Source organism: Plutella xylostella, chromosome 5 (genome assembly GCF_932276165.1).
Source record: "Plutella xylostella chromosome 5, ilPluXylo3.1, whole genome shotgun sequence".
In the NCBI taxonomy this organism is placed as follows: Eukaryota; Metazoa; Arthropoda; class Insecta; order Lepidoptera; family Plutellidae; genus Plutella; species Plutella xylostella.
In genome coordinates this window covers 9,318,824-9,341,539 of record NC_063985.1, presented here as the reverse complement: position 1 = coordinate 9,341,539, position 22,716 = coordinate 9,318,824, and the positions used below count along the sequence as shown (strand labels likewise).

The window sequence follows — 22,716 nt, the reverse complement described above, 5'->3', positions numbered from 1 at the left end:
TAAACTGCCTTCCTAAGCTTGGACCATTTTCCCACCACGCTGGTCCACTGCAGGTTGGTTGGTTCACATATCTAGATGTGATGATGATGTGATACGCAGGTTTCCTCACGATGTTTTCCTTCACCGTAAGAGCGATGGTATACATTGTACTTAAGTTAAAAGAACTCATTGGTACATGTCAGCGCCGGGATTCGAACCCACATCTCTGGCGTGAGAAGCGGGCGCTTACCCGACTGAGCTACCACCGCTCGTGTTTTTTCATTTTTATTATTGTATATTAAATTTCATGTAATCCTTTATAAGTACCTGCAATGCAATCGGTCCACTAAACTAACAAGTTGAATAACTTACCATGTAAGTATTTTTTACTCTAGTATCTTCAAAGTACTGCATCACCAATTGCAACTTCTTTGATATTTCTTTAAAGGTCTTGATGATCCTAATGAAGAATGAAACGTTATAATAATAATGTAGGTATGTACGTAAAGAGGCAAACATTTATAGGTAAATACTGTGAAATGACAATAAAAGTTAACAAGTAATATAAAAATACCTTTAATTTTCATGAAAAAAAGCTTAGTTTTCCTTTATTTTATTTTTTATTTTGTTGTCTTCTCATCTTAAAAAGACTAATAGGCCTCCCACTATTCTCCAACGTACTTATATCATCATTCTTCTTTTCCTGAATATCTTTTATCAGTATTGTTTTTTTCTCTTCCTGAATTTCTCTTATCTCTTTAGATGCTGTTGCATCCGCAAAAGCAACAGATTTTTTACCATCAGGGATTGTGATATCACTGTTATATTTGCTTTTCTTTAATATTGATGTTTTAGTAGTGAAATTGTTTTTGTAAGCTTCATATAAATCACTGGGTTTCATAATACCTTTCTTGGGATCATAGGGATCAGTGTTTGGACTTGTATCACTATGTTTAAATGTTAATTCTAAGCATTCACTATCATCTTCATCAGCAAATGATGTGCTTCTTTTAATCTTTTCTGGTCGCTTTACATCTTCTTTTCCATGTATCCCTTCTTCTTCATCATCGTCTTCAATATTCCCATTTTCAAGAAGATTATCTAATCTGTAAAAGATAGTAAAATTATTATGAGTAAAGTATGTAAATAAAAAAATCTTGAAGCTTTTCATGTATTTTCAATTTATAAAAATTAGAAATATGTAGTCATTACCATCATCAAAAATTATACTAACCTATCCATTTCATCTTCAAGTTCATCTAGCTCTTCCATTTCATCCAGTTTGGCTAGTAAATCATTTTCTGTCCTACTTTGACCTCTCTCTTTATGCTTTAGTTCAAAAAGTTTTTCTTCTAACTCTTGCTGTTTTTCTAAAACTTTTTGTATTAGATTATACTTTGACTTTTCTATGTCTTGTATATGACTTGAATCTTCAGTAGTAACCATATGATCATGATTATGGTGAGACCCTTTATTAATTTCAACTAATGCATTATTGTCTGGTTCTATCCTTGCTGATGAATTGTCACAGACTTCTGTCTTTTCAACTACATTCATATTTTGCATTTCATTCTCAAGTTCTTCTTGGAGTTCTAGCTCTTCTAGTCTTTCCCAGAGTTCTTCATCAGTTACATTGGTTTCATTTACATCATTGGTTTTTGCTTTATTCTGTATGTAGTTTTTCATATTTTGTCTATGTTTTTCTCTCCAGAGTTTATCCTCTGCTTCATTGTATTCTTCAACAATTTCATGACCACTAACATCAACAACATTTTGTTTGTTGAATGAAAGTTGACTCTCAAGATATTCTTTTTCTTTTATCAAAGCATTTACTTTGGCTTGAGCATCTAAAATAAATAAATATATGGAGTATATTGTTTTGTTATAACATGGTCTGTACGTGGTGCATAACACAGTGGGTAAGTAACCAAAAATAAATGAACAATTAATGCAATTACCTTTCATGCGGTGGTCCCTCAATACCTCAGCCTGCTTGACAGAGCATTTTGTGAAGTAATCGGCACCAAGCGCAGCTGTAACTTCGTTCGTATGTTTTATTACTCCTCTAAACAATATTCTACTACCTATGGGTACCAGTACAGGAACTTTTAGTTTATCCGCATAGACATTGAAATCTAAACTTCTCAGGTTATGTAAATACTGTTGCCAATAACGCAAATTCTTCTCATTGTCGGCGAGACCCTAAAACATAAACAAGAGAACCAAATAGAAACGCTACTAAAATGCCGCCCTCTTCGTTAGAAATAAATTTGTTTACCTACAAATACAAGTCCACTTTTAAAGTACAATAAATACTCACCGTATAATAAATATTATCCAGTACATTCATCTTTTTTTCATATATTTTAGAGTAAACTGTCTACAAAAATTTCCAAGTAAAATATTTATATCAAAACAAAACTTCTTATATACAAAAAAATATAACCTCAAAAATTCTAAAATGAAAAATATGTCAGTGTCAATGTCAATGTCACAGTCTGTCAATCCACAGATGATCAAAATAACACACATTATGCCACACGCTATTACGAGGTTTTTCCAACCCAAGTGAACCCAGGAACATAAGCAATTCTCTCCTCTCCAAAAAACATTTCTAAAACCTATAATGCGTGTACAAGAAATCAGAAACACTCATCCACAGGCTCCTCAGCGGATTGAGCGAAGTGGAGGGTGATACTGATCTTTGTAATAATAATAACTTAAATGCGCATTTATACTCGGTGGGCACTTTATAGAGAGCCAAGATCGAGAAAATTGCAGGGATCGATTGGTTATCATTTTAGGTTCCTTTTTTTTCGTTTGTGTATTTTTTACTGTTGTTTCAGCCCTCTTGAACTCATAAAAATAACACGCTTAATTTTTTTCGCTTTTCTCAACAGTCGATTTCCGAACGAAACATGAGGACGTCAACATAACGTCAAAAACATACGGTCGATCGACTCGATCGATTGTTTTCGTTTTTTGTAGACAATCGAAATGAAATTATAAAGTACCAATTTCTTGAAAAAAGTGTATTGTAGTACTCAATTATTGCACTAAAACATTGATCATATTAGTGTCCCCTTAAAATGGAAGAAAGAAAACCTATCCTTCATGAATTGTATGTTTTCTCGGAGTGGAAGCCAGAACCTGAATACTTGGTAAAGTATTATACATCCTTTTGCTGTACTCAACAAGTCAATCTCCATCTAATCATCGCAGTTATAACTCAGGCAACTCCCTGACCAATTTGTTTACTTTTCAGCAAAAGCCGGATAATATTTTGCCAGAAAACTTATCTGCCTTATGGCGGTGGTTGAAGTTTTTTGGCCCAAAGAAAAGCTTGTTAGACAGTGTTTCAGCGTAAGTTTACATGCAACATAAATACTAGACATTCGGTTATTTCTGTGAATCTACTTAATTTTACATACCTAATTATATTTAGATTTCTATTTAAAATTAAATTATTGCAGCTTTAAAGAAAACCAACAAAAATGGCATATTGCTCTTGGAGATGAAGGCAAGGTAATTGCTGTACTTACTGACAACATTTTAGAGATCAGAACAAAGCGGTCAGAGTATGCCACCATTGCTGCTAGGACCACTGGTAAGTTTTTTTCTATCTTCTCCACATCCACAAAATGTCTTGATTGAATGAATTTGAATATAATTTAATTACGATACACATTAACTATTTTTTAAATCATCACATTTTAAAGGGGAAAAAACTTAAAAAGAAGTGGTTTCATGCCAACTTAAGCATTTAATAATGATTGTGTACTGCATTCCAGTAAACCGTGATGCATATCCACAATGGCGCAAGGTTGTGTGGAGCCCGGACTGCTCCTTTGTTGCAGTGGCATATGGAAATGGAGTTGTCAGCTTCTTTGACCTAACAGCATCAAACCTATTTAATATACCTATTGTAAGTATGTCTCTATCTGCTGCCTAATAGTATAATATAAATGTAATTTAAGATTAATTATTAAAAAATGTACCTATTGCTTTAGTTATTAACTAAATTTGTTCTGTATTTAGCATAGCATTAGTAATGTAGCAAGCCAAAAGGGGAGGATCAGTCAATTCTAGACAAGTATGCCAAAGAAAAAAAAAAATAATATAACAAAAATATTTTTCCAGGACTGCAACAGGCCTGGAGGTCTGGAATGCACGGACAACACACATGCTGTAGCTGACATCATCTTTATGCCTCTGAGGGTCAAAGACAATAAATGGTAAGCTATATCTTAAACAATACCTTTTGTTTGTACAGCATGTGAAGCTTGAGTTTTACATTAATTTGTATGGTGTGGGAGAGTCACCTAGCAGTAGACACGCTGCACTAGCACCACCCTTAACAAATTAACAATAATTCTCACTGCTCTCTCTTTTTTTTCACTGGCCAAGTAAAACTTATACTAGGCTCTCAGATCTTGATATTCTATGAATCTGTTCTACATTGTGCAGGAACTGGGAGGTGCTGATAGTGACGTACGACGGCGCGCTGCGTGCCTTCCTCGTGTCGGCCACGGAGGGGTGCTCGCTGCAACACACCTTCAGGTACTTTGTTATTGAAATTTAGCAATAATAAATTTTCACTCCCGTATTTTTAATCATAATAATTGTTAACTAGAAAGACTGACCCTAAGCTTTCTATTGATTTAAAAGTTGTTTTGTTTTGCCCAAACGCAAGAGGGCTGTTGTAAGTTAATGTTACTATAATTGGGATTTCAGACAATTTATTCCATCTTTTGACTATACAAATACAAAATATTTATTTCAGTAACTTATTCTATGTGCTGTACACTGTACATAATGTACATAACAAAACATTGTTGTGGCACTGCTATCAAGTCAGAATATGCCCCACTCTGTCTCGACCATTGTATGGTAGATACTCAATATAAAGAAGCTATATTCAATTATTTTCTCCACACGTGTAGGTTCGCGGGCGGCGTGGCGGCCGTGGCGCACAGCGCGGCGCACGACACGCTGTACGTGGCCGGCGTGCCAAGGGGCTCCTGTAAGGTACGCAATGACATGCAAGTCTGAATCTATTGTATACGAGTTTCTTAAATCCAGGCGAATAGCGTTACATAGCACGAATTTGGCATTGCATAAGTACTGACCATAGAATAACACGGACTCGGGTGTATGACATTATATCATACATGCAATTTTTTTCAATAGAAAAGCGGTGTACTGGTGCACATACGAAGCGATGTACGAAGCGAAGCGAATAACATTTGCTGATAAATAAATAATTAATCTGTTGCGTCCACAGGGGTGTTAGACAGGGATGTGTGGCTTCGCCTTGGCTGTTTAATCTGTTTATGGATAGTTGTCTCAAGGATATGAAAGATGATGAAAGAGGTTTACGAATAGGAGAGTTACTTCTTAAGTGCTTGCTGTATGCTGACGATCAAGTCATACTTGCATCGTCGGTAGAACAGCTGCAACAACAAGTAACTCTCATGCATGAAAGTTTTAAAAGGAAAGGAATGAAAGTGAATGTTAGTAAGACGAAAGTGATGGTGTTTGAAAGAGATGAAGAGGTAACTGAATGTGAGATCACGATCGAGAACGAAAGAGTGGAGCAAGTGAATGAGTTTGTATATTTGGGTAGTCTGTTTACGAGGGATGGGAAATGTGAGGGGGATATTGAAAGAAGAGTGAAAGCGGGAAATAAAGTGAATGGGGCCTTGCACTCTTTCATGAGGAGTCATAGCGTGTCTCAAAAGGCTCGTTTGGCTGTTCATCGGGGAGTGTTGGTCCCTACGCTAATGTATGGAAGTGAAAGCTGGGTTTGGCAGAAGAAGAATGAAAGTAGGGTAAATGCTGTTGAGATGCGCTCTCTAAGAAGTATGTGTGGACTGAAACTGAATGATAGGATAAGGAATAGTATTATAAGAGAGCGAGTTGGAGTAAAAGAAGACGTAGTGACCAAAATTGAAAAAGGAATGTTGAGATGGTTTGGTCACATTGAAAGGATGAATGAAAGAAGACTGACGAAAGAAATTTACTGTGCAGAGATGAATGGTTGTGTCGGTAGAGGACGCCCTAGGCGAAAGTATGTCGACCAGATAGGCGACATACTCAAGAAGAGCCAAATTAGGAGTTTCCGAAACCGACGTGCGTGTATGAAGAGACTAATGAATGTTGAGGAAGCGAAAGAAGTATGTCAAGATCGTGGCACGTGGAGATCCATAGTCTCTGCCTACCCCTCTGGGAGACAGGCGTGAGTATATGTATGTATGTAATCTGTTGCGATGTTGCTCATAATCCCTTTTACCATACCTCCTTCTACTTCTATCCTTCTTTTATAACAGTTTCGTGTAAACGGATCGCCTTTTTTTTTCTTATGTCGCGAGTTCGCGAACGCCTGGTTGACAGAAGAAAATATGTGCTGTGACCTTTATACACACGGCTTATACATAATAATTTCCCCCCTCCAGGACCCCTCCTCCCCCCTCTACGCAGGGCTGACAGCGTGGCGTATCCTCAGTGACGACCCCTACTACAAGCTGTCCGTGGTGTCCGACTCACTGGAGGCGCAAATGGCCAGTGACTCGCTGCACTTGTACATTCCGTTTGTGTCTAGTAAGAACATGGTGAGTTGGTACTTTCTTGTTGAAATAATATACATGTGAATCATCTGCTTTAAGTCATTTACACAAGTTTTTTAGTGTTCTATTTGGTAGTCCCTTTTCAAACCTCAGGTATTTTGCTTCAGGAAATAACACTACTATTTCCTATGTGGTAAATCAGGCTCCTATTTCCTTAATACTATCCTAGTACTTACCTATGATACAATTTGAATGTGTTAAAGGATTAAACACAATCACCAGGTCCCCTCTTCCCAGTTAAAAATTTTTAAAAATATAGGTAGGTATATATAAAATTATCTTAAATCTTAATTCATTGTACCAGGCGTTCATAGTCCAAATGGTGATATCCCCCGACGGCTCCCACCTACTCTGCGTGCACTGCACGGGCGAGATCTCTGTCTGGCGTCTCCCGCTGCTGAAGCTGCAGAACCGGTGGCCGCTCGCGATACAGCCGCAACATGACGTGGACAATCCACTGGAGACTGAGGAGAAGAGGGAGGGGATGTATCACCCGGCTGATGTGGATTGGTGGAGTAATGAGGTAAGTTTAGGTCATAGTTTGATGATTTATAAAATATTATTTTTGTAAAGCCCATTTTAAGACGACCGAATGGCGTAGTGGTTAGTGACCCTGACTACTGAGCCGAAGGTCCCGGGTTCGATTCCCGGCTGGGGCAGATATTTGTTTAAACACATATATTTGTTCCCGGGTCTTGGATGTGCCCGTAAAATGGCAATAGGCCGGCCCCCTATTACATTGGGACTAATAGAACACTCTGGCGAAAAGTGGGTGCAGCAATGCACCTCTGCCTACCCCGCAAGGGAGTATATTAGTACAAGGCGTGAGTGTGTGTGTGTTTTTTTTTTATTTTAAGACATATCTCGACTTTGTTCTTATTTGAAATACCATCACGCCCTGCGCCAAAAACCCTTTTTATTTTGTTCGTAATATTACCTAAACACCGATTCTCCTCCGACAGGACATAATAATCTCCCGCTTCAACGGCGCGGTGTCAGTATGCAGCTCCTCGGACCTGGCCCCGCTGCTGCAGGCGCAGTGGCTGCGCGGCGCGGCGCGCGTGGCCTCGCACAGCGGCGCGGCGCTCGTGGCGCTCGAGTGCGAGCGCTCCACGCACCAGCCGCGCGCGCCGCGAGTGAGCACAGACATGACTCAGGCCTCTCAATACTCTTATTCAATCCGACCTATCAATTAATTAATCAAAAAAAATACAACTTAGGGCTGATTTTTCAATAGCCAGATAAAAGTTATCTGAGGAATAATTCTGATACTGTCGCGTCTGAATATTTGTATTAGACAGTGACAGCAACAATTTTATTCGACAGATAACATTTATCTGACTATTGAAAAATCAGCCCTAAGTATACTAACTAACATAGATATCCTTCCGATTCCTACCACCTTAAGATTGTCTTGCAAAATTTATTTAAGCCATAAGACCGCCATTTTGTACATATGTATTAGATGTGTGTGTACAAATAAAGAATATTCTATCTACTTATCTATTCTAAACTAACAAGAACTAATAATAACATATCCTATTTCTCCAACAGTCGCAATCAACCGAGCTGGTGAAGCAAGACGCAGACTCAGAGGACACAATGTACGAGCTGACCAAAGAGATGGTGAAGTCGATACTGTACGCCATCACGGACATCGAGACGTTCCAACCGAAGCCCAAGAAGATCACCGTTGTTTCCAGGATATACCGCCTGCTTGGTATTAAAAGTACCACGCCAGAAGAACTGTTTGCGAGGAAGGTGAGAATGACAATTTTCTTTAGGTATCTCAAGGACCTTATTGTAGTTTTTTCTTCTAATTGACTAATTTAGGCTCGACCAGAATGTAAATAGGGTACCTATTTGGATTTTGACCATGTCAACACTAAAAGCATGCATAAATTAAATTGCGATGGCAATAAAATTGTTCCAATAACGGCATGGGCTGTTGATAAACGCAACGATGCACTGCGCTTCGATTTTGACCGAAATTTAATTCTAGTTTTTTTTATGATGCTCTCTACAGATAGAAAGTGGCAACTACGAGGAAGCTCTGGCCTTAGCAGACAGCTTCCACCTGGACAGCGACCTGGTGTACCAGCAGCAGTGGAGGAAGAACCCCGTCTCTACGGACGCTATACAGAAGTACTTGGTAAGATACATTTTATAACAGAATAACAGAGTCACTTGTCTAAGCACTATAACCGAGAGACTTGTTGTCTAATCTAAAATTTTGTCAAATTAGTACTTTCGGATTAAAATATAATTTACAAAACCCCCAGTACCTAAATTTCTCGTAATCATCCACTTCTGGACATATAGGTCTCTCCCAAGAAGCACCACAACACTCTGTCCTCGGCTTTCCTCATCCAGCCGCTACCGGCTACTTGTCTAAGACCAACGGTCCAGCGGGCCAGATAGCGTCCAACGCTACGCTTGACTACAGATAATAATGTCTTACAATCATAGAACAACGTTATTACAATACATATTATATTTTCAGAGTAAAGTGTCCAAGAAGATCTGGGCGGTGCACCAGTGCGTGGACCGGCTGCCGGAGACGCTGCCGGCCGCGCGCGAGCTGCTGCAGTTCGGCCTCGAGCTCACCAACCAGGAGATACTTCATGGTAACATACCATAAAATAACCTGATTAATGCTCACTCATAAAGCAATACTTTAAGGTAACATAACCGTTATGTCCGTTATAGCTTAAATATAAACTACCTACTAACATATTTTTTTTACTGTGGAACCGATTTTGGATTAAGTAATTTTACAAACACCAACAAAAAACTGTTTGCACAGATATACACGACAATGTCATAAAAGCCCTCCTTCCTCTTTTTCAAGTTTATCTTCTTAATATAATTATGTTGTCACAGTTCACACTAGTTAAGTGGGCTACTTATATCATTTCAATCTTTGCAATACTTAATCATCTTTTATTCTCCAGAAATAAACAAAGATCGTTCCACCGACAACCGAGTGAGAGACCCGGAGAAGATAACTCTGGAAGATCTGAACGCCTACTCCAGCGAGCTGCTGCGCTGCCGGCACGTCATGCTGTTCTACAAGGAACGGCTCAAGCTCTATGAGGTGAGATATATAAACTTAAAACACTGTTTTATCTTATGTGAGTTTAGAAAATAAACTTTGTCAAAGATGGACTGTTACGAAGTTTAATCAGTAGATATAATGAACCGTTGATCTTAAATGCTCTTTTTATATTCTGACAAAGTATTATATAGTTTTCTGGATAAGAATATAAACTGCTTAGCTGTATAATCTGCAGTTGAGAAATATTATGTGTAACATCCCCTTCGGCCGTCTAGAGGTGGTAACTTAGCATTAAGAGGGTGATTCTCAAAAAATGGCTCCAAAAGCATAATTTCTTTGGCGCATTTTTTTTTTCATGTTGTTTGAATATTATACCCCACATATTGTAGAGGCTTTAGACCTCTTTAGTTATCTCTTATTGGCCCTGAAATCTATCGAGTCGATTCAAAGTTACAGCGATTTTAATAAATTTTGGGCCAATGATTAGATTATATTATTAGATTGGCACCAATGAAATTAGAAAACACACCAAAGAAATTATAAAAGGTCCCAAAGAAGTTAGTTTTAAGAACAAAGAAATTAGAAATTATTTTAAAGAAATTAGTTTTATACGTAGATTGCAAATAATACACGACAAAACTAAAAATCACGCATATATTTATTTGTTTTTAACATAATTACCTGATCACGTATGGGTGCAAGGGTTCTAAACATCCGAATGAACCAATTGCCAACCTCACCTGCCCGTGGTGCACTCTGCTAAATAACAGACGAGGCGACCGGATGATGGCAGTATAACCATCCAAAAACAGCTACTCTAAATCCCATAGGCCGGCGATGGACAGCAGCGTCACCGGTATAAAAAAGTGTAAAGAGGACGAGGACACGATGTCCCTGGAGTCAGGCCACATGTTCTACCATCAGGAGGGCGACCAACTGTCCCAAGGTGGCGTAGGATTCCTCGTCAACAAGACCCTTGTCATCAACGTAGTGGAGATCAGCAGTGTGTCAAATCGGGTAGCGTACCTAGTACTTAAACTAACCGAGAGGTATTCCTTGAAGGTCGTACAGTTATATGCACCAACCTCGGCACACTCTGACACAGAAGTCGAAGCAGTATACGAGGATATCTCTAGGGCATCACGTGTACTGCTAGGACCCAATACACCGTTGTGATGGGGGACTTCAACGCCAAAGTGGGAGTACAAGAATGCGACGAATCGAGGGTAGGACATCATGGCTTTGGTAGCAGAAACCAGAGAGGGCAAATGCTTGTAGACTTCCTCGAAAGGGAGGGGCTTTCTTTCTGATGAATTCTTTCTTTGAGAATCGGCTCCAGAGGAAGTGGACATGGGCAAGCCCCGATGGTAGGACGAAAAACGAAAAAGACTTCATTATGACTGACAAGCTGCACATTTTCAGTCCCATGTCCCAGTGATCAATAGGTTTTAAACTGGGAGTGATCACCGACTTCTCCGAGGCACTCTGAATATCAACTTCAAGCTGGAGAGGAGATGTCTGGTGAAGTCGACCCTTCGTCCCACACTGCACCAAATTGGAGCTGTCAACACCAGCTTCTAGAGAGGACTACAGTTCTTCAGAAGGGTGACCAAACCCTTCTGAAGAACTATAGACCGATCTCGCTTTTAAGCCATGTATACAAGCTGTTCTCAAGGGTTATCACGAATGGTCTTGCCCAAAAGTTAGACGAGTTTCAGCACCCGGAGCAGGCTGGGTTTCAAAAAGGCTTTAGTACAATAGACCACATCCACACAGTAAGGTAGATTATACGGAAGACCGAAGAGTATAATCAGCCTCTGTATCTATCCTTTGTGGACTAGGAAAAAGCCTTCGACTACATCGAGACCTAAGCAGTTTTGGAATCCTTGCAGAGATGCCAAATCGACTGGCGCTATATCGAAGTGTTGAGGTGTCTGTACAATGCCGCTACTATGACTGTCCAAGTACAGGACCACAAGACAAGACCTATCCAAGTGAAACGTGGAGTGAGACAGGGGGATGTGATATCTCCGAAACTGTTCACCAATTCACTGGATGTCTTTAAGACGTTGGACTGGAAAGGACATGGCATATGTATAAATGGCGAGTACATGTCACACCTCCGCTTCGCGGACGACATCGTTATTATGGCAGAATCTGTGCAGGAACTTAGCTGGATGCTAAGTGGCCTGAATGCTGCTTCCCGACATGTAGGCCTCGGTATGAACTTGGACAAGACGAAAGTCATGTACAATGCTCACATGAAACCGGAGCCGGTCGTCGTTGGTGAGGCAACAATCGAAGTTGTGCATGAATATGTCTACCTCGGGCAGACTATTCGGCTAGGCAGAAGCAACTTGGACAAAGAGGCTGCAAGGCGCATCCAACTGGGTTGGGCTGCATTCGGGAAACTTCGTCACATATTCTCCTCGTCCATTCCTCAGAGCCCGAAGACAAAAGTCTTTAACCAGTGCGTCCTGCAAGTGATGACGTATGGTGCTGAGACGTGGACATTGACGGTAGGACTGGTCCACCGATTTAAAGTCGCTCAGCGTGCTATGGCTCTCCATAGAAACCCCAAGCATAACTCTCTAGTTATTCCTGGGGTTTCTCTGATGGAACTGCCTCTGTGGTCTAGTGGTAGAAGCTTCGCTTCATGACCCAGAGGTCCCGGGTTCGATTCCCGGGTGGGACCATCAATTTGTGTTTCTAAATTGTGGTTCTAAGTTTGGTTAGGACATAGAAGGCTGATCACCTGATGTCCGAAACAGTGAAACGATCCATGCTGTCGGATGGGCATGTAAAGCAGTCGGTCCTGCGCCTAGCTCTCTCCAGTCGTGTCGGTCAATCCGTCCCATTGGGCTATGAGAGTGATGGAACAGAGAGTGCTCCTGTGTACTGCGCACACACTTGGGCACTATAATCTACTCCTGCGTAGATGGCTGATCTCTGTTGAGATTGGCCGCCGTGGTCGAAATTCGGCTAGGAGGACACATTATTATTCTCTGATGGATCGTATCAGAAATGAGGTTATCCGTCAGAGGACTAAGGTTACCAACATAGCTGTCAAAATATGCAACTAGAAGAGGCAGTGGGCTGGTCATATCTGCCGAAGAACCGATAACCGTTGGGGTAGACGAGGTCTCGAGTGGAGACCACAAACAGGCAACCGCAGCGTGGGACGCCCTCCTGCCCGCTGGACTGACGACCTTTGGCGGGTAGCCGGTAGGAGTTGGATGAGGAAGGCCGAGAACCGAGTGTTGTGGCGCTCCTTGGGAGAGGCCTATGTCCAGTGGATGATTATTTGCTGATGATGATGATGAGAGAATTAACCATAATAGACATTAAATGCATAAAGTTAGCGTTATTAATGGTGTTTCATACTCAATACTAATTTCTTTGTATCAAAACTAATTTCGTTGGCGCAGAATGCCAAAGAAATCCAAAGAAATTATTGCCATCGAAATTAGAAATCATCACTTAAAATTTATTTTTACAGAAAGCTGATGTACAATTGGAACCTCTTATTGACACGTGCATACTGTTTGAATAGACATACGTGGACAAAAATATGTATGCAACAAAAACAAATAATAGCATGAAAGTAACAATCGAAGAAATTAGGCACTTACCTGACCAAAACCCGTTATGGCGCAAAAAAAAAAATTTTTCGTCATACTCCTTAAACTTACGCTCCTCTGCTCCTGGTCGAAGATAGTGGGGGACTGAAGGGTGAGGGACGCATGGTGATTATGTCCGGTGATCGTTTAAACGCAGAGTAGGAAGACGGTATCGTTACGCCAAAGAAGTTAGTTTTTTTTCTCGGACAAAATTGAATGCGTTATATTATTGAAAACTAAACCTAAAAGTGAATAGAAACCTAATTTACAATTACCATAAGTATCTGTTATAATGATAACATATAAATCATAAGCTTATTTTACTTTAAAAAGTGAGTTTTTCTTGACCTAAAAATAAAATCAAGTGAAGGACGCGCCAAAGAACTTATGATATTGAGTTTCAAAAAATCATTGTCGCTTTCTTTATAAATTTATGCATTACATTACTAATGTATAAAAACGGTCACAAGATACATTATTTAAAAAAAATACATCCTGGTATAAAACTATCAATTTCATGTATTTTATGGCTTGGACATACCTAAATCGCGTCATTTGAGAATCACCCAAGAGTCCTTTTGGTAGAGTTCAAATTTATTAACGTAGTGAACCCCTTTACAGAAGCATCTCCGACGAAAAGTGAGTCTAAAATGTACCCCTTCAAAAACATCTTGAAAAATACCTTAGTTCGACATGCTTGCACGCAAATCTATAAATTCACACTCCACACGATATATTAGGTCCTTACATATGAAATTGGCGTTTTGTCGTACTGGCCACTTTGATCTCAAATATTACCTTTATGGTTAGGAATTCCAAATTCAAATTCATACAGCTATTTACTCATGCATTTGTGTTTCAAACCCCCTAATTCATTTGTTTTTTCTTCTTTTGTTTTTTTCTTTGTGTCACTCTGTTTACAAAATGGAAAACTTGAAATATCGCGTTATTTACGAGTATGAGTTCCACCGTGGCACCAGTGCTGCAGAAACGGCTCGAAGGATTAATGATGTGTATGGTGACGGTGTCGCAAAAGAAAACACAGTGCGTTTTTGGTTCCAACGTTTTCGTTCTGGAAATTTCGACCTGCAGAACAAGCCTCGTGGACGGCCGGAGACCAAAGTTGATAATGAAGAATTGAAGGCTATTGTGGAAGCGGATCCATCGCAAAACACGTCCGAGTTAGCTGCAGGCTCCGGTGTTAGTGATAAAACTATTCTAATCCACTCGAAGCAAATTGGGAAGGTGAAAAAGCTTGAAAGGTGGGTACCTCATGAATTGAGTGAAGCAAACCGACAAACGCGCGTCGACTGCTGCGTTACGTTACTCAACCGGCACAATAATGAAGGAATTTTAAATCGAATCATTACCTGTGATGAAAAGTGGATCCTCTACGATAATCGGAAGCGCTCATCGCAATGGCTGAACCCTGGCGAAACAGCCAAATCCTGCCCTAAGCGAAAATTGACTAAAAAAAAGTTGCTTGTAAGTGTTTGGTGGACTAGTGCCGGTGTCGTTCACTACAGCTTTCTTAAATCTGGCCAGACGATTACGGCAGATATCTATTGTCAGCAACTGCAAACCATGATGGAAAAGCTAGCTGCTAAACAACCGAGGCTGGTCAATCGCTCTAGGCCACTGCTGCTTCAGGACAACGCTAGACCACACACTGCACAACAGACGGCTACCAAATTAGAGGAGCTTCAATTAGAATGTCTTAGACATCCACCGTACTCTCCGGACCTTGCTCCAACAGATTACCATTTTTTTCGCAATTTGGATAACTACTTGCAAGGAAAAAAAATCAACTCCGATGGGGCAGTCCAAACCGCCTTCAAAGATTTTATTGATTCCCACCCGAATGGTTTTTTTAGTAAGGGGATCAATGAACTACCTATGAGATGGCAAAAGTGCATACATAGCAATGGTACATACTTTGATTAATTTAATATATTTCATTAAAAAAAAAAACGACTTTATGTTCCTCCTATAGAAAACGCCATCCCACATATTCATTAACCACCTCATAACATGAATCTTAATGTCCACACAATAAGCACACTCAATTCCCCATACAGGCAATACTACGCTGCGAAAAATCAACCTACGTCAAGGATGAATACGACCGTCTTCGAAGCAACAGCATCGTTTATAGTGCCACGGAGTTGGCAAAAGAAGGTCGTCTATCAGCTCTAACTTGTCTATGGCCACACATAAAGACTGCGATGTTGAGACTGGCCGTTTTGGAAACGATACCAGAGACAATAAACCCGTTAGAATATAAAGATTTACTGGCGACGTTGAGTGAAGAGGATATCACACCGGTGAGAGAGAAGATTGAGAAAGATTGGTGCAGGAAAGAGACCTTCAGGTATGTTATGAAACTCAGGTTAACTTATCTATCTGAGATTTTTTAAACTGTGTTTTTTTTCACGCGCATAAATAGATACACGTCTATAGAACGATACGTACAACGATACAAACAACGTCGTCGCAAGAATTTTATTGATCTTAGATTAGACATTGGCAAAAAATTGCATATGGTATTTTACATCTCTAAATTCATGCCATTAACACAAGCTCCAACTCCCCAGGTCCATCTGGAGCTCCAACTGGTCAGAAGACCCCCAGCCGGCGGGGCACGCGGCCGACTTACTGATGCCGGCCGGTGACGTCATCGTCTGGTACATGAAGCGCGCAAGGCAGATTGAAGAGAATAGCGGGATAGTCAGCCACGCGGCTACGCTCGTCCGTATCGCGAGCCATAGTCTGGTGAGTGCAGCCATAGAATTCTGTAAATATATCCGCCCTACACGTAATCAAAGATGTTAGAAAAGGTCCAAAAGCGAAAGGTATTATTAATATACAGTGACTTTTTCCATCGTCATAGGCATCGGCAAATCGACATATGGCACAATACACACCCTATATGACAGGTTAGCCGTAGCATGGCGCGACATTATTACCAGCCCCCAATCAACCACTTCTAGTCGGCTCTTTCAGGAAACGCCACAACACTCTGGCTTCAGCTTTCCTCATCAGGCGACTCCTTATAATTATTTGCAATACGCAATACACAGATTTCTTCACGACGGTACGACGGTTTACTCTCAACTTCCGATGCAATAAGGCCACCTTCCATTATTAGAATAAAATTTAAGTTTCTTCATCAACATCAGCCAATAATCACCCACTGCTCCTGGATAGAGGCCTCTCCCAAGGAGCGCCACAACACTCGGCCCTTGGAATTCCTCATCCAACCACTAGGTTTTAAAGTTATATTATACTTGTCCAGGGCCTCCCCGGACTAGAGCACCTGCTGCACGAGTTCCAGACGCTGGACACTCTCGTGTACGACATCGACCTGCCCGATGTCACGCTCAAGCAGGTGCAGACCAGCTCGCCGCTAGAGATCTGCCAGCTGCTTATGAAGAAGGTAAGTTGTTGTGTTATTTGAATGTGCCGCTTATAACCTTAACCCTGGAATTAACCCTTTACTCAAGCACAGATTACTAAATAAAGGTCTACACGGCTATGTAGACAATCGGCACTGTGATTGGAGGGACGCGCATTAAACGAATTTATCGGCGTCAATAACCCGTGAACCCGTGGATCCGTTCCGATTTAACCTAATGTGGGCGTCAGAGAAGTCACTACCTGATTTGAGCTCTTATTCGACTTATGGTTACTTTACTGTCCGAATGTCGATGCCCAATAAGCGGTTACGTTCTTACTCCATTAACCTGTAACCTGTCCACAGAAAACGCCCGCCACCTTCGTATCAGACCTCAAGTCCTACGTGGTCCCGTACCTAAAGAGGCATGAGGAGCTGACGGGGCGCGCGTGCGTGCTGGGCCTGGCCGACTACCTGGAGAGCGTCAGCGAGCACGACCTGTCCTGGATATTACTGGTCAGTGAGCAGTAAATCGCTTTTAGTAATAAGACCGCCTTTTCTTGGTGAAATTCTGGTTTCGGGAGAAAACGTTTTACTCTAACTTAAATCAACCAATCTCTTTGATTTTGATGTCAATCGCTTCAGCATAATATATTCTAGGTTTATAGGTTTCGCTAGGTGTTATCAAAATACATGGAATCTATATTGTAACACAAAAGAGGATCCACATACATTCGTATAAGACCTCAAGAGCCACGTGGTGCCGTACCTGAAGCGGCGCGAGGAGCTGACGGGGCGCGCGTGCGTGCTGGGCCTGGCCGACTACCTGGAGAGCGTCAGCGAGCACGACCTGTCCTGGATATTACTGGTCAGTGGGCAGTAAATCGCTTTTAGTAATAAGACCGCCTTTTCTTGGTGAAATTCTGGTTTCGGGAGAAAACGTTTTACTCTAACTTAAATCAACCAATCTCTTTGATTTTGATGTTAATCGCTTCAGCATAATATATTCTAGGTTTATAGGTTTCGCTAGGTGTTTTTGAAAATCAAAATACATGGAATCTATATTGTAACACAAAAGAGGATCCACATACATTCGTATAAGACCTCAAGAGCCACGTGGTGCCGTACCTGAAGCGGCGCGAGGAGCTGACGGGGCGCGCGTGCGTGCTGGGCCTGGCCGACTACCTGGAGAGCGGCAGCGAGCACGACCTGGCCTGGATACTGCTGGTCAGTGGGCACGGGGCTGTTGTTAACGTCATACCCTTACCCTTTTTGCAACACCCTGTATAAACAAAACGTCAGGCGGCAGATGTTTTGTTTATACAGGGTGTTGCAAAAAGGGTAAGTATACAGGATGTCGAAAAAAAAATTCTCATTTTCCATAGAAACTATATTGGTCACGTGACTTTTTTACTATGGAGATTCACGTTTTTTTTTCGAGATTTGAAATTCTGATTTCGTTATCGGGCTTAGATATACCATGCTGCACATGTAGGTTTCGGCTTAGTATACTTACCCTTTTTGCAACACTCTGTAGAGGCTAGGTTTTTCATTTAAAACCCGTCAGGTGTCAAATGTTTTTTCTAAATCAAAGTAGGTATATTGTAACACAAAAGAGGATCCACATACATTCGTGTCGGAGCTCAAGAGCCACGTGGTGCCGTACCTGAAGCGGCGCGAGGAGCTGACGGGGCGCGCGTGCGTGCTGGGCCTGGCCGACTACCTGGAGAGCGGCAGCGAGCACGACCTGGCCTGGATACTGCTGGTCAGTGGAAGCGGGAACCCTTCAGCCGTTAGATATTTTGTTTATACAGGGTGTTGCAAAAAAAAGAAACCTTTTTTTTTCGTGAAATTTGAAATTTTGATTTTGTTTTCGGGCTTAGACATACCATGCTGCACATGTAGCTTTCGGCTTAATATACCCTTTTTGCGACACCCTGTATATTGTAACACAAAAGAAGATCCACATACATTCGTGTCGGAGCTCAAGAGCCACGTGGTGCCGTGCCTGAAGCGGCGCGAGGAGCTGACGGGGCGCGCGTGCGTGCTGGGCCTGGCCGACTACCTGGAGAGCGGCAGCGAGCACGACCTGGCCTGGATACTGCTGGTCAGTGGCCACGGGGTTGTTGTTAATACATCAGGCGTCGTGTTTTGATAATCAAAGTAGATAGAGTTTTAAAGCATAGGTAATAGATGATGATGATGTTTGTAGGTTTCAGAGCCTCAAAAGTTAAAAAATCCCTTCTTGAAAGACTTTGTTTTCCGTCTTTCTGTCTACCTTTTATCTAGGAATCGCGTGGAGATATCACCAAGCAGTAGTCTCGAAGGACAGAATAAGCCATAATAAGGACAGATTATTGTCGACTTCCAATACGATAGGAGATGGTACCCAAAGAAGAAGAAGTGGAGATATTAAGTAAAAAAAAGCACCATGTTTTCAAGTCTATCGTACCTAGAGGCTGTATGTTACCGTGAAAAAAAATACAGTCTTAAATCTTATATTAACTTGCAGTTCTATATCCCGCAGGTACTACAATCCCCTACCGAGTTCCAGTTGGACGTGCGCACGCACCTCGACATAGCGGAGCGCTGCATGATGGCGCACAAGCGATCCGACCAGCTGGACAAGCTGTGTGATCTACTGGCCACCATATTGAAGGAGACGTGAGTGCTACTGTCGTCTCTATAATCTGTACACGTAACAGCTAAAACAGGTGCATGATAAACGATCTGATGCTACGTTACATGCTGTGTGACCTACTGGACCACTGATGGGGCACGCGTCTCCCGGCTCCGGGTCTGTTCTGTATGTAGTACTGTAGGAGAATTAAGTGCACCATCCATACCTCTATTTGCGTGCACCATATTGCGCACATACCTACATACATATGTACCGAAAACTGCGGTTATGTTATTATTATCGATTATATTATTTATCGATCACCTAGAAATCGATAAATAATCACATATAAGCGCGCGGCTTTTATAGCGTTAGTAAAAGTGAATCATCTACGCGCAATATTAAAATACCTTAATAAATCCCTCCCACAGTGACGGCAGCATATCCCCGGTGGAACTGCTCCGTCGCCTCAACGAGATGGAGCGTCTGCTGAGCATCTGCCGAGTGGTGTGGTGGCGCGGGGTGGACCTGCCTGCCGGGGACCTGCGGAACCAACAGTTCAACCCGGAGAAATGCAAGCTTACTCTGACCAGGATGGCTAGGAGCCTGGCTGTTGGGTAAGATAATATAGAGACGATGAATTAATTAGGTACTCACACAGAACAGAAAACTACAGTTATTCAAATATGTTTCAATTGTTGGGTTCCTAATCTTAATATGGCACGTAAAGTAACATACCATACCCAAATTTATCATCATATAGTTATCATATTTTTAAAATTTCTGAATACTTTAAATCATGCGGGTTCCCTTAACTTCCGTACGCAAAAACTCGATTACGCCTTTGCAATACCCATGTAACTTCAAAACCATAAGTTAGCGTTAAGGATGTCAATAACTAACGACCATATCATGTCATCAGCCCGCTCACGGATCGTAAGTTTCCAGCTAAAATGAAACTAAGAACTGGCAGGTAGGATATATTTGATTTGGACCATTCTATGATGCATGGGAATATTTGTGAACTTCTGTGTCGAAGCGATCTTCTTTCCTGTATACGTGTCCCTTTCTGACTTTCTGTGGTTGCATATTTTGTATCTCTGTCCCACAAACCTATAAGACCGACACAAAACATGTTATGCTTGTATTCTGAGTAATAATTCTGGATTCTTCTTGTGTGATAGATCGTAATAGTGTATGTAATGTAACTGTATGTATTTATGACTGTTGATAATAGGTATATATTAATTAATAAAATAATTCAAACTGTACTTTATTCTTATTGCAGAGACAATAAACCTACTCAGCAAGACTGGGAGAAGCTGCTCAAGGATATTCTTGACATTCAGGCGAACTGCAACGTCTCTAAGAAAGTATGCTATGAGGTACGTATTTATTTAACCAATATCACTCAATATTTATCGCCGAGTAAAAAGATATGGACCTCTTTATTATTGAGAAACTAAAATATTACGACACAGGGGTTTTTTTGACTAACAACTACGAAGTTTCGGGGAGCTGCCATGCAATCGGTACGTTTCGTAAGGAATAATATTCAGCAGCTGTCATGTACTTCGTATCATCTTCATCTAGCTAGGGTAATCCCCCCTGACCCAACGAACAACATAATAACCTCACCAAATTTCCCCAGATATACGGCCTAGCGTTGCTAACATCAGGCGACGCGGCCAGCATCAAACTGGCAGCGAACGTGTTAACCTGCGACGCCAACGTGTTAAGACGAGGCAACAATAGACACAAGGTGAAATATGAAACCACAGTGGAGCTCATCATTAAGGCTGCGAGGGAGTACTTCAACTCGGCGTCGTCTCTGACTGATCCGGCATTGGATTTGGCCAAGTGAGTTGCTTCTACTAAGCATGTCATAGGTATTAGGCGGCTTAGGTATTGAATGTACAATATTACGTTGTAAAATGTGCAATAAAGAATAAATAAAATAAAATAAATAATACTAAATAATGAATACCTATACCTTGTTTCACGGGGAAAGACATCTGATACAAACAATAACTACCCTTATTCGAATGTAATAAGGGTCCTGTCAGATGTCTTTCCTCGTGAAAAAAGGTATAGTAAGATCTAAGGACAAGTCTTCAGATGCAAAAGTTCACTGCTTCAGCCAAAAAACAAGACCCGTGAAACAATTTAATGTGGGAAAAAATACTCTTGTATACATGATTGTGATAATTAAGTTTCAACATTTTCAGGTGCTGCTTGATGTTAATCCAAGATGGAAATCCACAAATTCAAGAAGAACTAGACCTAATTGATTCTTTGCAGATACTGAGCTCTTTCAACGTGCCAATTCTACCAATTCAAGGTCAGTTATAATCGGAAATACTGAGATAATCATTGTGATATTAATAAACAATCGGAACATAACTTTATCTTTTTTATTTCAGTCCGTCTATGTGAAGACAAAATGCAGTTGGTCGAGCAATGTCTGAGCACGGATCCGAATGCTTATCTGGCGAGCCACAAGCTGCTTAAATTAGCCAAGCTGTTGAGGATCGCCGGCGATGATGATCAGAAAAGGTAACTTGACATTCATAAGATAACCTTACAATGATTTTAATTTTATTTAAACGACGACGGCCATGTGCACATGTTGCATTGATCAGTGAATGATAAGTGAGGCTCCTTTCTGCAATAGACACATCAATGTGAAATAGATGTGAGGATGGAATACCGGCTTGAAGGACCCAAAAACTGTACGGGGATGCACTATGTCAATAATAATAAAAACGGACCTCTAAATGGTGGCTTCGGCCACATAATGCCTTCTAAATATCCGTGATCCCATGGTCCTGAGATGGTAACGACACAACATAATAATAATTCTCTTCTATTCGCAGAGAGGGCGAAGTGCTGATGGTGGTGTGCATGGCGGCGATGGCGGAGGGCGCGGCGGGCGCGGCGGCGGGGGGGGAGGCGGCGCGCCGCCTGGCCGCGCTGCGCTACCCGCCCGCCGCCGCCGTGCTGCCGGCGCAGGCGGTGCACTCGCAGGTACACACGCACCATGTGTCTCTACTAGCGGGGGAGGGGGGCCGCGCTGCGCTACCCGCCCGCCGCCGCCGTGCTGCCGGCGCAGGCGGTGCACTCGCAGGTAGAGAGGTTCTGGTAGTTTTTGAGGATAGAAGAAGATCCGTTCTAGTACAGGTATTGACAGTTAGCGTAGGCTATGAAAGTTGTGGCGTACAAAGTGGCGCCGCTTACGGAAACATACTTCAAGCTTTTCACAGTTTTTTTAAAGAAAACTAGAATTTTCCTGTAGTAAGGGCACAGTACAGTAAAACACTACGAAGCATGCGTTTAAATTGTAAAGATATGGAGAGAATTACGCTGAAATAAGCACAAAAGTACTAGCTATGACAACAAAGCACTACCGTACTATATCT

At 41.5% G+C, this 22,716-nt stretch overlaps 2 protein-coding genes across 3 annotated transcripts in view; one reads left to right on the top strand and one right to left on the bottom strand.

Moving 5' to 3' along the window:
- Positions 1–539: 539 nt before the first annotated feature.
- Positions 540–2,406, bottom strand: LOC105398268 (unconventional prefoldin RPB5 interactor 1). Its single transcript, XM_048632659.1, has 4 exons — positions 2,300–2,406; positions 1,938–2,181; positions 1,214–1,826; positions 540–1,085 (listed from the first exon to the last, which is right to left on the bottom strand). Exons 1-4 carry the CDS (start codon positions 2,327–2,329, stop codon positions 593–595), a joined length of 1,380 nt encoding a protein of 459 aa, XP_048488616.1. The 5' UTR covers positions 2,330–2,406; the 3' UTR covers positions 540–592.
- Positions 2,407–2,900: 494 nt separating this feature from the next.
- The window catches only part of LOC105398316 (NBAS subunit of NRZ tethering complex), a 34,389-nt gene continuing 14,573 nt past the window's right edge, over positions 2,901–22,716 (top strand). Inside the window, exons 1-26 of one of the 2 annotated variants that reach the window (XM_048633128.1) lie at positions 2,901–3,140; positions 3,245–3,342; positions 3,453–3,586; positions 3,771–3,904; positions 4,120–4,214; positions 4,447–4,539; positions 4,923–5,007; positions 6,435–6,590; positions 6,910–7,128; positions 7,568–7,741; positions 8,160–8,366; positions 8,632–8,757; positions 9,109–9,232; positions 9,560–9,702; positions 15,362–15,654; positions 15,878–16,055; positions 16,579–16,719; positions 17,044–17,193; positions 19,205–19,341; positions 19,729–19,914; positions 20,220–20,270; positions 20,586–20,682; positions 20,949–21,157; positions 21,526–21,638; positions 21,721–21,853; positions 22,174–22,324. In XM_048633128.1, coding sequence (XP_048489085.1) covers positions 3,069–3,140; positions 3,245–3,342; positions 3,453–3,586; positions 3,771–3,904; positions 4,120–4,214; positions 4,447–4,539; positions 4,923–5,007; positions 6,435–6,590; positions 6,910–7,128; positions 7,568–7,741; positions 8,160–8,366; positions 8,632–8,757; positions 9,109–9,232; positions 9,560–9,702; positions 15,362–15,654; positions 15,878–16,055; positions 16,579–16,719; positions 17,044–17,193; positions 19,205–19,341; positions 19,729–19,914; positions 20,220–20,270; positions 20,586–20,682; positions 20,949–21,157; positions 21,526–21,638; positions 21,721–21,853; positions 22,174–22,324 — 3,699 coding nt within the window. In that variant the 5' untranslated portion in view covers positions 2,901–3,068. The remainder of the gene's footprint in view (positions 3,141–3,244; positions 3,343–3,452; positions 3,587–3,770; positions 3,905–4,119; positions 4,215–4,446; positions 4,540–4,922; positions 5,008–6,434; positions 6,591–6,909; positions 7,129–7,567; positions 7,742–8,159; positions 8,367–8,631; positions 8,758–9,108; positions 9,233–9,559; positions 9,703–15,361; positions 15,655–15,877; positions 16,056–16,578; positions 16,720–17,043; positions 17,194–19,204; positions 19,342–19,728; positions 19,915–20,219; positions 20,271–20,585; positions 20,683–20,948; positions 21,158–21,525; positions 21,639–21,720; positions 21,854–22,173; positions 22,325–22,716) is intronic. The other variant, XM_048633129.1, reaches the window with a different exon arrangement.